The following is a 14,035-nucleotide window of genomic DNA, read 5'->3' as shown; positions in this document are numbered from 1 at the left end:
GGAACTCAGCAAGTCAGGCAGCATTAGTGGAAACGATGAGTTGACGTTTCGGGCCAGAACCCCTCGTCAGGTTCCGGCCCGAAACGTCGACTCATCGTTTCCACTGATGCTGCCCGACCTGCTGAGTTCCTCCAGCGTATTGTGAGTGTTGCTTTGATCCCAACATCTGCAGATTATTTTGTGTGCACAATAGAAGGAGTTGGCTGATCCAATCTGAGACAACTCTCCTGAACAAGAGTGATGGATTGTGACTGAACTGGAGGGGAAACTATCCTGATGTAGAGATTTGCTATAACTGTTTGGAAGAGTTTAAACAAGTCTGGCAAGGTGTGAAACTCAAAACAGTGGTAACACAGATGAGAAGGTTGGGGCAAATACAGAAGAGAGAGCAAGTTCAGTAGACAGAATGGAAGCCAGGAGTGAAGGATGGCTGACAAGATTTACCTTGTTATGCACCTTTAATATTTTGTACGTTAGATTGCAACTTAAAACTTTTCTGCTTTTAAGCTCCAGTCCACTCAGCAACAAAGGCCAAAATGCTATTTGCCTTAATTACTTGCTGTACTTGCATGTTGACATTGTTTCATGCCCAAGAACACCCTGGAACCCTCAGTACTTAGTCCCTTTCCATTTAGATGTAAATAAACTGCCCTTTCATTTCTCCCCTAGTAACTTTTTAATATCCTTAACTCCTGAGTTTTACCAACTCAGTTAACCTATGTCCAGTTGCAGATTACAAATATCCTCATCACATTATGCTCTCCTACCTGTTTTCATGTCATGGCCATAACTTGGCTGTCTTGCACTAAACTCCTCACTTAAATTATTAATATAGAAAATTAATAATTAAGGTTGAAGGACTGATACTTGGACCCCTTCATCAATTTCATGTTTTCTTAAAAAGTCTGAAAAAGAAATATCTTCTGACTCTTCCATTTGATAACTTGTCTTCTCCTTATGTTGACGCTCTTGCTCCATTTATCTTGTAATCCTTGTGTAGCTTATGGAATGGATTTTGGAAATCTAAATATCTATCTGCAGGTTCTCTTCTGGAAACTCTGCTTGCTATATCCTCAAAGAACAACTGAAAATTTGTCAAGCTTTATTTGCCTTTGATAAAACAAATTTAAACTTTTTTGATTTAACTTGCATTAGGATTTTCTTCTAATTCACCAGATATTTTTTCAACTCAAATTATTTTCCCAAAAAAGTATGTTAAACTAAATGACGTGTGATTTCCTGAAAATTTTCCCTTTCTTCCTCCCATTGTGAGGAGTCAGAGTCACTGTTTTCCATTCAGCAAATTCTGAAAATCTTCAACCAAAGGCTTGACTCGCTTTTTGGTCATGGTTTTTTGAAAGGTTTCGATCCTGGCCTCTTGCTTGCTTTAGCCCCATTTATTTTTATTCACTTTGTCCAATGTTTCAAAGGATTGTTACAAGTCCTCCCCTCCAATTTGAAAACGGCTTGTCTATTGCACTTGGAATATCTGTACCATGAAGCAATTAAAACACCAGCTTGTGTGCTGCAGAGAAAATAATAAAGGTGCAGTAACCTGTGTTTTCTGCCCTAATTTGTGTGCCTTGGGAGGAGGATTCATTTCTGGTATCATCTACAATTGGTGAAATAGACACGTGATTTCTCAGGGTGGGATTTGGTTGCTGGGGGGGTGGGGTGGCTACTTTACCATGAATAACTGAGGTTCTTTCCTACTTTTTTAGGATCACGTAACCATGATTGAAGATAAGGGCCCAAGAGTTAGCGACTACTTTGTAGTTGCAGGACTGACTGACACATCAACACCATTGGAACAAGAAATCACAGTGGTGGAACCCAAGTCAACAAAGCCGAAAGCACCAATAACAGATATTGCTGTCATAATCAAATCAGCAGGAGAAAATGTTCCTGAAGGTTATACCTGCATTGAAATTACACCAACAGGACTTCCAGCAAATTTAAATTTTGGGAGTTTGAAAAGTCCAGAGATATACCTTTGCTATAAGAGGGGACTTGATGAGCCACCCCTTATTGACATTGGGTAAGTTATTTGGAAAATCATCTTGATCTCTGGGCAGTGTTGGTATATTGATAATTTGAATCTTAGTGTATTTAGCACGTCAGACAACATTTGTGGAGAGAAATGGGCAGTGGACATTTTGGGCTGAAACTTTTCATGTGGTCTGTATGATAGAGGAGAGACGGCCAATATAAAGAAGTGAAGGAAAGAGTTGGAGCAAGATTTTGAATATTTGTACCATGAAGCAAGTAAAACAACTGCTTGTATGCTGCGGAGAAAATACTAAAGGTGCAGGTGGGGTGGGGTGATGGACAAGTGGAGAAGAGTGGACACGGCCACCAAGGCTGGGAGGAGTTGAAAGGAAGCAACAGTGGAGCATGTGATAGAATGGAAGCAAACAAGGGAGTAGGGTAGGGAGATGGAAACAGTTGAGTGCAGAAACAGCATAAATGATGTGTGGGTGATGGGTAGATGGAAGGTAAGGACTTCAGGTTGTATACATTCCCTGATAGTAAATTGAACCATTGAATGATGGAGGAAGGGAAAGAATCACAGCGATAAGGTGTTGGGATGGGTGCAGGAGAAACTGGATCAATCAGAAAGGGAGAGGCGGAGAAAGGAAAATGAGGAAACTGTTATCTGAAAGGAGAGAATTCAATGTTCATGCTGTGGGCTGTAAACTAACCAGGCAGAATACAAGATTCTGCTGGCTTATAACGATTGATGCATGAGGCACCAGCAGGGAGCAATTTAGTAGTTGTTTGAGGAGGTTGAGTTTGTGGACTGGAACATGTTCAATGCCACTTCATCCCACCTAAAGGAGTATATCACAGACATCACGAGTTCATCAAGAATTGCATTTGCAACTGTTTCACTGAAAGCAATTAGCATTTCTCCTAAATGGAAGCCTTGGATATACAGGGAGAGTTCTGCCAAAAGTCCAGAACCAAGACTTTCAAGATAAAGACCCTCTTGTAAAAGGCGGCCAGTTATGTTCTTTACAAATCTATCTGGGATGCCAGGAGAGAATTCTAGAATGAATGAGAATCTCAAGTCCGTCAAAGGACTTCCAGAGCCTGATTACCATCATAGGCTAAAAGTCAAAATTGGGGTGGTCTCTGGCAACGATGCATCTGTCATGTATACTCAATGCCTTTTACACCAATTTTGAGCAGATAAACTTCCATCAAGGTGCTCCCACTATGCCCTGCTGCCTCTGTCCCATTCATTTCGCTGGTAGAAAATAGATTGACTTTCATAAGGTAAATCTCTTTGAAGGCAGCTAGCTCAGAATGAGTCCCTGGATGGGTCTTGGAATCATGAACTTACTGACTGGCCCTCGTTCGCGTGAAGCTCTTTGAGTAAATAGCATGTGTGGTAATAATAAATACAACATTAGTACAATAATGAGCACAAAAACATGAGAATGGTACAAAGATTGTAGTGCAATTGGAAGTAGTGCAACAAAAAAATACCAGAGTGACAGTTGTGGAATAACCAAGAGACGTAGAGCATGAAAACGTGGCATTCTCATACTCTTAAGTTGTTTCCAACCTCTCACTTCAGCAGTCTACTGCCCCCATCTGCTTCAAGGAATCTTCCTTCCAGTCCCAAGAAAAGTAGTGACCTGTGTCAATGACCTGGTCAGTAGCTCCAACATCAACCACAATGAAGTGTCTTGAAAGATTGGTAATGGCCCACGTCAGTACCAGTCTCCCAGACAATCTAAAACACTTGCATTTTGCATACAAGCAAAGTCAGTCTATGGAGGATGTCATCTCCTCTGCACTACATTCAGCTTTGGGGCACATCAACAACAAGAATACCTACACTCTCAATATCAGCAAGATAAAATAATTGGTTGTTGACCTAAGGAAATGTGGTTGGGGGGGGGGGAGAAGTGGAATGGCCTGTTCTCATCAGGAGCTATAAAGATGGTGGACAACTTCTTCAAGTTTCCTGGGAGCCATATTTCAAGTAACTTTACTACCCCTTCACACTAATAAAATGATTAATGATTTCACTTCGGCATCTGAGAAGATTCAAAATGTCCATGAAGATTCTGTTAGGCTTCAACAGATGCATTTTAAAATGTATTCTGACAGGTTGCATCTCACCCTGCTGTGCCAGCTGCTCTGCTGTTAACTGTCTGAACCTATATAGAGTGGTAAACATGGCCCAGGCCATCTCAGACTCATCACTTCCCTCCAGCCAGTCGCTCTGGTATTTTTCATTGTACTACTTAAGATTGCACTAAAATCGTTGTTCCCTTCTATTATTTTTGAGCTCATTGTTGAACAAATGTTTTGTATATCGCTACTACATATACCACATATACTTTTTTGTCTATGACAATATACTTATCTAATCTTGTTTGCATTTACCTCACCTGAGCCGTGAAGAGGCAGAGCGCAGACAGGTTGGTGTAGGAATGGGGATGTATTCCATTAAAACGAAAGGTTCTCAGACAGGCCCAGATAGGCAGAAAGACACACTACAATTATGTACTTGCATCTGTGTATGTTAGGACACAACAGATCAAGCATTAAAATACTTGTATGCATAGGCACTTCTTACTGTAGCACACCTCCCGTTCTATCAGTTCGCGACCAGTTAATTGTTGGATGCTCAGACATACCATTCCCTGCTTTCCCAAAAATGCCACTCACTGCATAGTGCCTGGCCCCTGCACCCCAATCGTCTTTCTCTCTTACCCCCCCCACCCCCACCCCAAGCCTAGCCCGGCCCGACAGTGTGTTTAGTTATATCCACCTCTTCCAATTCCACTTCTACTTTTGGGATTCAGACGCTGGCAAATGTTGGGACATTGGGGACCCTCCATGAGCTGAATATCTGAAGTTCAACTTTACACTAGTCAAATCTGGCCCCCCCCCCCAAAAAAAACACCTCTCTGGGTTCATATCCAGGGACCCACCTGCCATTCCCTTTGGCTTTGCATGCTGGCATTTTAGACACTTCACTGCCAGTGTTCTGACTTCGTCACAGGTCAACATTTAAACCCCCCCCACCTCTCGGACCTCTGACCATTTCCTTACTCCTCCTGCCCCTAGATTCCCATTCAGATATGTACAAATAGCCAAACAGCTCTGATCTTCCTTCCCTGGGGTGGTCATGGCTATCATTATCTGAGCTGCTCTATCAACAACAGCACTATGTGCTGCATTCTCCATGACATGAGAAGTGTAGGCAACTACATGGTAGGTGGTGATCTGTCACCACATTGTCTCATGTGTTTTCCCAATAGGATGGCCCCCAAAGGGGCTGTCCAGATATCTCTCAATTTTGCCCATGTCATTTGGGCATCCTTACAGACATCCCATTCACCATGGTGTATTTTCACACCTGCACTTTAACCTCGAGTAGGGGCAGAGTTGCAGCCACCAGTTCTGCCAGCTGGCTGGATTCTCCCTCCCCTTTGGCTGTTACCACTTTCCCCTTTGCAACCATCGATGAACTGCACACGCTGTTTCTCCTCCAGGGTTAGGTCATCATATGGTTTGCCCCATTGTGTAGGTTAGGGGTCAGGTGCTGCAACCTCATCTGCAGTGCTATGGTCATTGGCAGGTAGGGCCATAATCTACTCATGGAGGCAGCTCACCCCATCAGGGCTGTTCTCCACTGATCTGCTATGTACCATTTCCATTTGACTACAGAGGAATGCTCAGCTCAGCCTTCTTCGTGGGCCACATTGTTAGATTTCATCTGTTGATCACCAAGTGGTCATTGTGTTGCTAAACTGTAATGATTAGAGTTATGCCAGATGAATGTTTAAAGGAAATTGGCTGTTCTTGAACCTAGTGGTGTGGGGCTTCAGGCTTCTGTACCTCCTGTTAGAGTGAAGTTGCAAGAAGATGGCATGGCCTAGGCAGTGATCCTTGATAGATATTGCCTTCTTGAGGCAGTGCCTCCTGTTGATCTGCAGTGGTGGGGAGGGATGTGGTGGTGATGTATTAGGCAGAGTCCACCACTCTCTTCAGTTTCAAGCGCTCCTCTGTTCGAATTACCTTATCAGATAAGTCAGGATGCTTAGAACAGTACATTTGTTGAAGTTTGTCAGAGAGTTCAGTGACAACTTTGATCATCTTGATCTGAGAAAGTAAAGATGCTGGTGTGTTGTTGTCATAAGTCTATGTGCTGGGCTCAGGACGGGTTATCTGGTATGTTAACATCCCTGAATTTAAAGTTGCTGACTCTCTCCATGCCGGATCCCTCAATATAAGATGACACACGTTCATCTGCTCGTTGACCTGTTATGGCAGCAGAAAAATTGGAGTCGATCCAGGTCACTTTTGTACCATAGAGAGCATTCTAATTGGTTGCATCACAGTCTAATATGGAGGGGCCATTGCACAGGGTTGGAAAAAGATGGAAGCTCTGCCACCTTCATCATGGGCACTATCCTCCCCAGCACTGAACACACCTTCAAAAGGAAATAACCTCAAAAAAGGCAGCATCTTTCATTAAGCACCCCCCCCCCCCACCCCCCATTCATCCAGGACATTCCCTCTTCTCATTGCTATCATCAATGAGGTGATACAGGTGATACTCGATGTTTTAGGAACCGCTTCTTCTCCTCCGCCATCAGATTTCTGAATGGGCAATGAACTCATGTACGCTACCTCACCCTTTTTTCTTTTGCTTTTTGCGCTACTTTATTTATATATTTTTTTTTATTGTAATTCATATTTTTTTACTGTTTTCCACTGTACTGCCACTAAACAGTAAATTCCATGATACAGTGCTTATATAAAAAAAATATTCAACCCCCCCCCCCCCTTTGGAATTTTACATGTTTGATTGTTTTACAGATTGAATCACTACTACTATGTCGACTCAGGCCTAGGGGGCCGGTGTCGGGCATGATGACGGACTCTCCACTTCTCCCTCACCGTCACCAGTGTGTTCAGTTCATCTACATTAGCTGTGCCACTGTCTTCTAGGAGCGTGTTGACCGTAGTCTTGGGAGGGCACAGTGGATTTAATTTGTTTTTATTTGCACTGATCAACAGAAAAACTCATGTCAAAGTGAAAACAGCTCTCTACAAAGTGATTTAAATTAATTAGAAATATAAAATACAATAATTGATTGCATAACACCGCCCCCCCCCCCCCAAAATCATCACTGGTGCAGCCAATTGGGTTTTAAGTCATGTAATTAGTTAAATAGAGATCCCCTGTGTGCAGTCAAAGTGTTCAATTGATTGTGGTACACCTGTATCTGGAAGGTCCATCTGCTGGTGAGTCAGTATCCTAGCAAAACTACACCATGAAGACAAAAGAACACTCCAAGAAACTCCATGAAAAGGTTATTGAAAAGCATAAATCCGGAGGTGGATACAAGAAAAATTACAAGTCACTGACTATCCCTTGGAGTACAGTTAAGTCAGTCATCAAGAAATGCAAAGAATATGGCAAGCTGTAAATCTGCCTAGAACAGGCCATCCTCAAATTCTGAGTGACCGTGCAAGAAGGGGACTAGTGAGGAAGGCTACCAAGAGACCTGTGACAACTTTGGAAGAGTTACAAGCTTCAGTGGGAGAGACTTCACATAACAACTGTTACCCAGGTGCTCCACCAGTCACAGCTCTTTGGGAGAGTGGCAAAGAGAGAACCACTGTTGGAGGAAAAAAACCTCACATGAAATCTCAGCTAGAGTTTGCCGGAAGGCATGTGGGAGATTCTGAAGTCAGCTGGAAGAAGGTTCTATGGTCTGAAGAAACCAGAATTGATTGCTTTGGCCATTGGACTTAACACTATGTTTGGGGTAAGCCAAACATTGCACATCATCAAAAGCACAGCATCCCTACCACGAAGCATGGTGGTGGTTACATCATGCTGTGGGGATACCACTGCAGCAGGCCCTGGAAAGCTTGTGAAGGTAGAGGGTAAAATGAATGCAATAAAATACAGGGAAATCCTGGAGGAAAATCTAATGCAGCCTGCAAGAAGAATGGGGAAAAATTGCAGTGTCCAGATGTGCAAAGCTGACAGAGACCTATCCCCACAGACTCAAGGCTGTAATTGCTGTCAAAGGTGCATCTACTAAATACTGACTTGAAGGGGGTGAATACTTCTACAATCAATTATTTTGTGTTTTATATTTGTAATTAATTTAGATCACTTTATGTAGATCTGTTTATATTTTGACATAGAAGCTTTTTTCTCTTGATCAGTGTCATAAAAGCCAAATTAAATCTGCTGTGATACAATGTTGTAAAACAATAAAACATTAAAACTTCCAAGGGGGTTGAATACTTTTTATAGGCACTGTATATGCCAGTGATATTAAATCTGATTCTAATTCGTGCTATACCCAACCTCTTGAAGCATTTCAGTATGGTTGATGTAAATGCTAATGGATGGTAGACATCGCCACAAGGTGTTGTCAATCTGGAGTTACTTGCTCTAGTTTGGGTTTGACTGCTGAATCATGATTTTGGCTGAATATGTCATTGGTGGAGCTAGGTTGACAGATCAATGGAGCATTTGGTCTCTGAACTGGATATACGAGCCAGCAGCATGAACATCTATAGGGAGGCATAAACACAAAATAATCTGCAGAAGCTGGGGTCAAAGCAACACTCACAACACGCTGGAGGAACTCAGCAGGTCGGGCAGCATCCGTGGAAAAGATCAGTCGATGTTTCGGGCCGGAACCCTTTGTCAGGACTCCCATCTATATAGGGAGGTTTCAGAGTATTAAGGCCAGCTTTAAGGTTAAATTGCTGTCTAGCCAAATGCTCCCAGGCTAACATCTTGGTCATTGACTGAGGTTCTCTGGGATTGTTTACAAACTTGATTTTCATTTTTGACTCTTGAACTTTCTAACTATTACAAAGAAGTCCATTCCCTCTTGTGTAACATTGATTGTATCCTTAACTGGTTCAACATGTGCTAAAATGCTCATCCCTTTTATTTAAAGACGTGCACCAGGCTCTCCTAATCAGCTGCTCACCAAGAATTTTCTGTGAATTTGTGTTCATATGAAGTTCTCACCAAATCTTTTCATCTCATTCATGTATTTGCATCTGGCACACCATCACCTTTTTATATTTAAAAAAAGATAAGTAACTTGATCCCTGACTTCTTTGGCATCAGCCCTCTCAATATTTTACTCGACAGTTCTGAACTCCCTGATCGTAATTCCTCTGATCTTAAATATCTCTGCCCTACCTCTGGAATTCCATAATATTTCATGATATGGCCATGTGAAGAGGTTTCATGTTATTGAGCAGATTTGCTTTGAACATGGTCAGTATGATTAATAATTTATATCTTTTTCCAGCCAATACATTGAATAATGATTTGGTTTGTGGAGTATTTCGGTTTGATTACATTTAAGCTGTTTCTCCTGCATGGATATTTAATTATTTATCTGTATTTAATTATTTATCTGTATAAGTGTTGGTAAAGTTGATACTTTAAATCCATCTGCATGTGCTTTTGCATTGATCAATGATCAAAGGCAGCAGTCATAAGAGTTTTTTTTGGAAGTTTAAATACTTGAATAATTGGTAATCTCATTAACTTTATTTCTACTTGGTACTGTAATTTTTTTTTCAAGATCTTGTGTTTATGCTTTTGACCTAATTGGTTTTTAATGTGGCATGATATTGTGTGCATTTGCAAAGGGAACAATGGGTGGGAGTTTGTGGGTATTGGACTAGGTAGGGGAAGGGGACACCAAGAATGGGAGGGCACTTAGAAGTAAGGGATCTGTGAGAGGACAGGGGTCAAGTGGAGAAAGAAATGTACAGAGGGAGAGTGGGTCACCTGAAGTTGGAGAATATATTCAGGTTTTGCATTGTAGACTACCCAGATGGAGTATGAGGTAAACACGAGATTCTGCAGATGGTGGAAATCCGGAGTAACTCATAAAATGCCAGAGGAACTCAGCAATTTAGGCAGCATCTATGGAAATGAATGAACAGTTGCCACTCTAATATTGATGCATCCTTAAAGTTTTGGAATTAATAATGTCAGGTAGTAAATATCATTTTAAACTATCTTCTGCTTGAATGGAAAGATTTTGAGTAGAATTTGGTTCCTGAATTCCCATTAACCTTTTCTTATAAAGTGCGTTCGGATCTTTGGTTAATCTTGGGCACTTCTATAAAATTGCCATTATTTACCTATTGTGTATCGGTTGAGATCCTTTAGAAAAATAAACAATAATCTGCAGGTGTTGATTCTGGTGTGAATGAAATTCATTTGAAGCAATTCAAATCTGCTTGCTGGCTTGGCTAAAGTAGATGATCACAGTGTTGGCTTTAATCAGGATACCAGGTACTGTATACATTTTGATCAAGATTACCAGCTGGAATAATGAATGTATCTTTTTTTATTAGGGTTTTATATGAGGGGAAAGAGCGCGTCATTCCAGGCTGTGAAATCTTACAAGCAACTCCTTTTGGCCGTTGTGCCAATGTTAACAACAGTTCAGCCAGTTCTCAGAGAATCTTCATTACCTATCGAAGGGCTCCTGTGAACAGGCACCAAAATTCTTTAGCTGTGACTGACATTTGTGTTATTGTTACCAGTAAAGGAGAAACTCCACCCCACACTTTCTGCAAAGTTGATAAGAACTTAAACTGTGGCATGGTAAGAACAATTTCTTTTTTTAAATTAATGTATCTTAAATGGTAATGAAAATTTCAGTGCTTTCTGGTAATATGCTTTAAAGATCAATTCTATTTTCAGGACTGTTTGGAAGATAGTCATTATGTGGTTATAGTTCTATGTCATAGCTTTTGGTCAAGGTGGTGCCAGTAAACAACTATTCCTCTGGCAACATCTTCCAGATAGTCAATCATTTCAGTTTTTCTACGCCTTCTACTTATTCTTGTTATCTTAATTTTGTTTTTGTAACTATTGGAGCCTGGGACTTGGAATCTGTAGTTCAATTGAGTGAGCTATTGCTTTGCTGTCCCCGAGAAAGCTCCAGAAGAGAAATGTGAGCGCGAGCTACCATGAGAAGAAGTTCAGAGACAAGGTGAAAGGCCATGATCGATTTCATTTCTTGCTGATTAAAGTGTCGAGGAAGATTGAAACATCGAGGCAAAAGCAGAGGAGAGTAAGTGGTTCTCGAGGGGGCTGCTAGTTCAAGTTGCTTGTCCCCGGAGGGAGCTGCTGAGATCCTGATCCTGTGTGCGTGCGTCCATGATGATGTCTTTTTCATGGCTTTTTACAAGGTGTGGAATGAGAGAGAGAGAGAGAGAGACTGTGCAGCGCACCACTCCACACACAGACATTTTCACTGCATTTTCCCTTTATTTTTTACGAGGTCGAGTTGCGATCTCCACGGATGGAAAGTGTACTCAGGAGTAGACACGACTGGTTTCGAACCCGGGAACTTCCACTCCCGGGTCCAGCGCCGATGTCATTGTGCCACCAGCCGGCCTATCCTATAAAATGTCTTGATAGAATTTTAAATTCATTGTTCCCTCAATGATTGCAAGCTGTCCAGGCCCTGTGGCAGCAAAGCAGCCCCAAACCATGATGCTCCTTCCACCATGCTTCACAGTTTTGGTGTTGGTGTGCAGTGCCCTTTTCCCTCCAAACATAGGGTGTGCATTTCTGCCAAAAAGTTCAACTTTGTCTCATTTGTCCACAGAACATTGTCCCAGAAGCATTGTAGAACATCCAGGTGATCTTTTGCAAACTTGAGACATGCAACAATGCTTTTTTTATTTTGGAGAGCAGTGGTTTCCTCCATCATGTCACCATTGTTCAGTGTTTAGATTATGAGAACACTCAGTCCTCTTTTATTGTCATTTAGAAATGCATACATGCATTAGGAAATGGTACAATGTTCCTCCAGAGTGATATCACAGAAAACAGGACAAACCAAAGACTTAACACTGACAGAACCACATAATTATAACATATGGTTACAGTAGTGCAAAACAATACCATAATTTGATAAAGAACAAACCATGGGCATGGTTTTAAAAAAAAAAAGTCCCAAGTCCCCAATAGCAGGCAGCAAAAGGGAGAAACTCCCTGCCATAAACCTCCAAGGCACCAACAATTGCCGATGCCTTGGAAGCAGCCGACACCAAGTCTGTCCATCCGAAAACTTCGAGCCTCCGACCAGCCCCTCCGATACAGACTCCTGAGCGCCTACGACCTAGTCCCGGCTGCCGAAACAAGCAAAGCCGAGGATTTGGGGCCTTCTGCTCCTGAGATTGGGTTACCACACAGTAGCAGCGGCAGCGAAGCAGGCATTTCAGAGGTTTCTCCAGATGTTCCTCCGTACTCTCACGACTGTCTCCATCAAATCAGAATTGTGCATGGTCGCCTACTTGACAGATTACAGATATCATTCTTTCACAGGAGGGGCCGTGTGCGCTGCATCGCGTTGCCATCTTCTCCTCCTCCCCTTTAGCAAGTTCTAGAGGTTTCTGTAGATCTTTTGTTGTTACTCTTGGGTTCTTTAGATCATTTGCTGTTACTCTTGGGTTCTTTTTCACCTTCAGCATTGCATGTTGTGCTCTTGGTGTAATCTTTGCAGGATCTCCACTCATGAGAGTTGCAAGAGTACTGAATTTCCTCCATTTGTAGATGATTGCTCTTACTGTGTACTGATAAGCACTCAGGTCTTTAGAAATGCTTTTGTAGCCTTTTCCATCATCATGCATCTCTACAAATCTTCTAAGGTCCTCAAAGTTGTTTTGATCGAGGCATGGTGTACATAAACAGATATTTTTTGAGAAGAGCAGACTGTGTTGGTAGCCTAACTTTGTGTCTTTTTTTAATAGGACGTGGCACCTCTACAACTCTCACCTTCAATCTCATCTCATTGAGTCCACCTGAAACCAAATAGCTTTTGTTGATGGCATTAATTCAAAGGTTCACATAATTTTTTGAAACCAGGCTGTGATTGTTTAAATGGTGTGTTCAGTATTGACGAGAAGTACAATTGTTTGTGTGTTATTAGTTTAGACAGATTGTGTTTGTCTATTATTGTGACTTAGATGAAGGTCAAACCACATTTTTATGAGTAATTAATGCAGAAAACCAGATAACTGCAAAGGATTCACAAACTGTTTCTTACAAAGGTAGGTGTAGCTTAGAGCAGTGGTCCCCAACTACTGGGCCACGAGGAAACAATTTGATTTGGGGATATGAAACGATATAAGTCAGCTGCACCTCTCCTATTCCCTGTCACTCACTGTTGAATTTGAACCCCCCCCCCCCCCCCCCCAAGTGTCGGCCCGTCTGCAAGAATATTGTCAATATTAAAGCGCTCCGCGGTGCAAAAAAGGTTGGGGACCCCTGGCTTAGAGGATGCATTCTCCTGGAATGCATGTGAGATGGATTTTAGATTGATATGATCCGAGAGTGGATTATTTTAGATCTAGCATTATTCATCATGGAAGGGTTAAAAATATTGAAAACAAGCTGTAAGGAAAAATAATCACTCAATTTTTAAAAAGCACTTTTTTGTTAAAAAAGAAAGGTAAAATCCCATCTGAAAATGGCGTTTTCACTCTGAAAACAAGGATGACAATGTAAGTGCGAGCAACAGATTGGAAAACTACATTAAAGGATACAAGAGTGTTCAAGCAGTGGCTATTTATTATTTAAAGGAAAAAAAACATGATTTGCAAAATTTTGGCATTCCTTCAATATTTAGAACTATAACCGGAAAATACGTGGCTTACAGGAGAAATTAATGGGAGTATTTTTTCAAAGTAAATGTTGATCAAATGGCTGAACAGGAGTAAGCCTGAGGATCAGAAGCATTTTTGTATTTGAAAGAGTAACTTAGAAATTAAAAGGAAATATTTTTTGAGAACAGACTAGTGAGAAATGTATAAACAGACTGCTATCAAAGTTATATAAAATAGAAAAAGACGTGTCTGTACCTAACAAATAGAATTTACAAAAGGCAAATGGTATATTTGGCTTCACTGCACAAAGATGTGAGGATATCAGTAGTGAAGTCTAGTTACAAATGCTTTGGGCCTTTTGTGAAACCACAGTGAGAGCACT

At 41.5% G+C, this 14,035-nt stretch overlaps 1 protein-coding gene across 2 annotated transcripts in view; it reads left to right on the top strand.

The window, feature by feature from the left end:
• dennd4c (DENN/MADD domain containing 4C) overlaps positions 1-14,035 on the top strand; it is a 149,569-nt gene that overhangs the window by 35,040 nt on the left and 100,494 nt on the right. For both annotated transcript variants that reach the window (XM_072281796.1, XM_072281795.1), the window contains 2 exons: positions 1,722-2,038; positions 10,387-10,639. In XM_072281796.1, coding sequence (XP_072137897.1) covers positions 1,734-2,038; positions 10,387-10,639 — 558 coding nt within the window. In that variant the 5' untranslated portion in view covers positions 1,722-1,733. The remainder of the gene's footprint in view (positions 1-1,721; positions 2,039-10,386; positions 10,640-14,035) is intronic.

Source organism: Mobula birostris, chromosome 17 (assembly GCF_030028105.1).
Source record: "Mobula birostris isolate sMobBir1 chromosome 17, sMobBir1.hap1, whole genome shotgun sequence".
NCBI lineage: Eukaryota > Metazoa > Chordata > Chondrichthyes > Myliobatiformes > Myliobatidae > Mobula > Mobula birostris.
The sequence above is the reverse complement of the archived record's forward strand: the minus strand, read 5'-3'. Positions and strand labels throughout refer to the sequence as shown.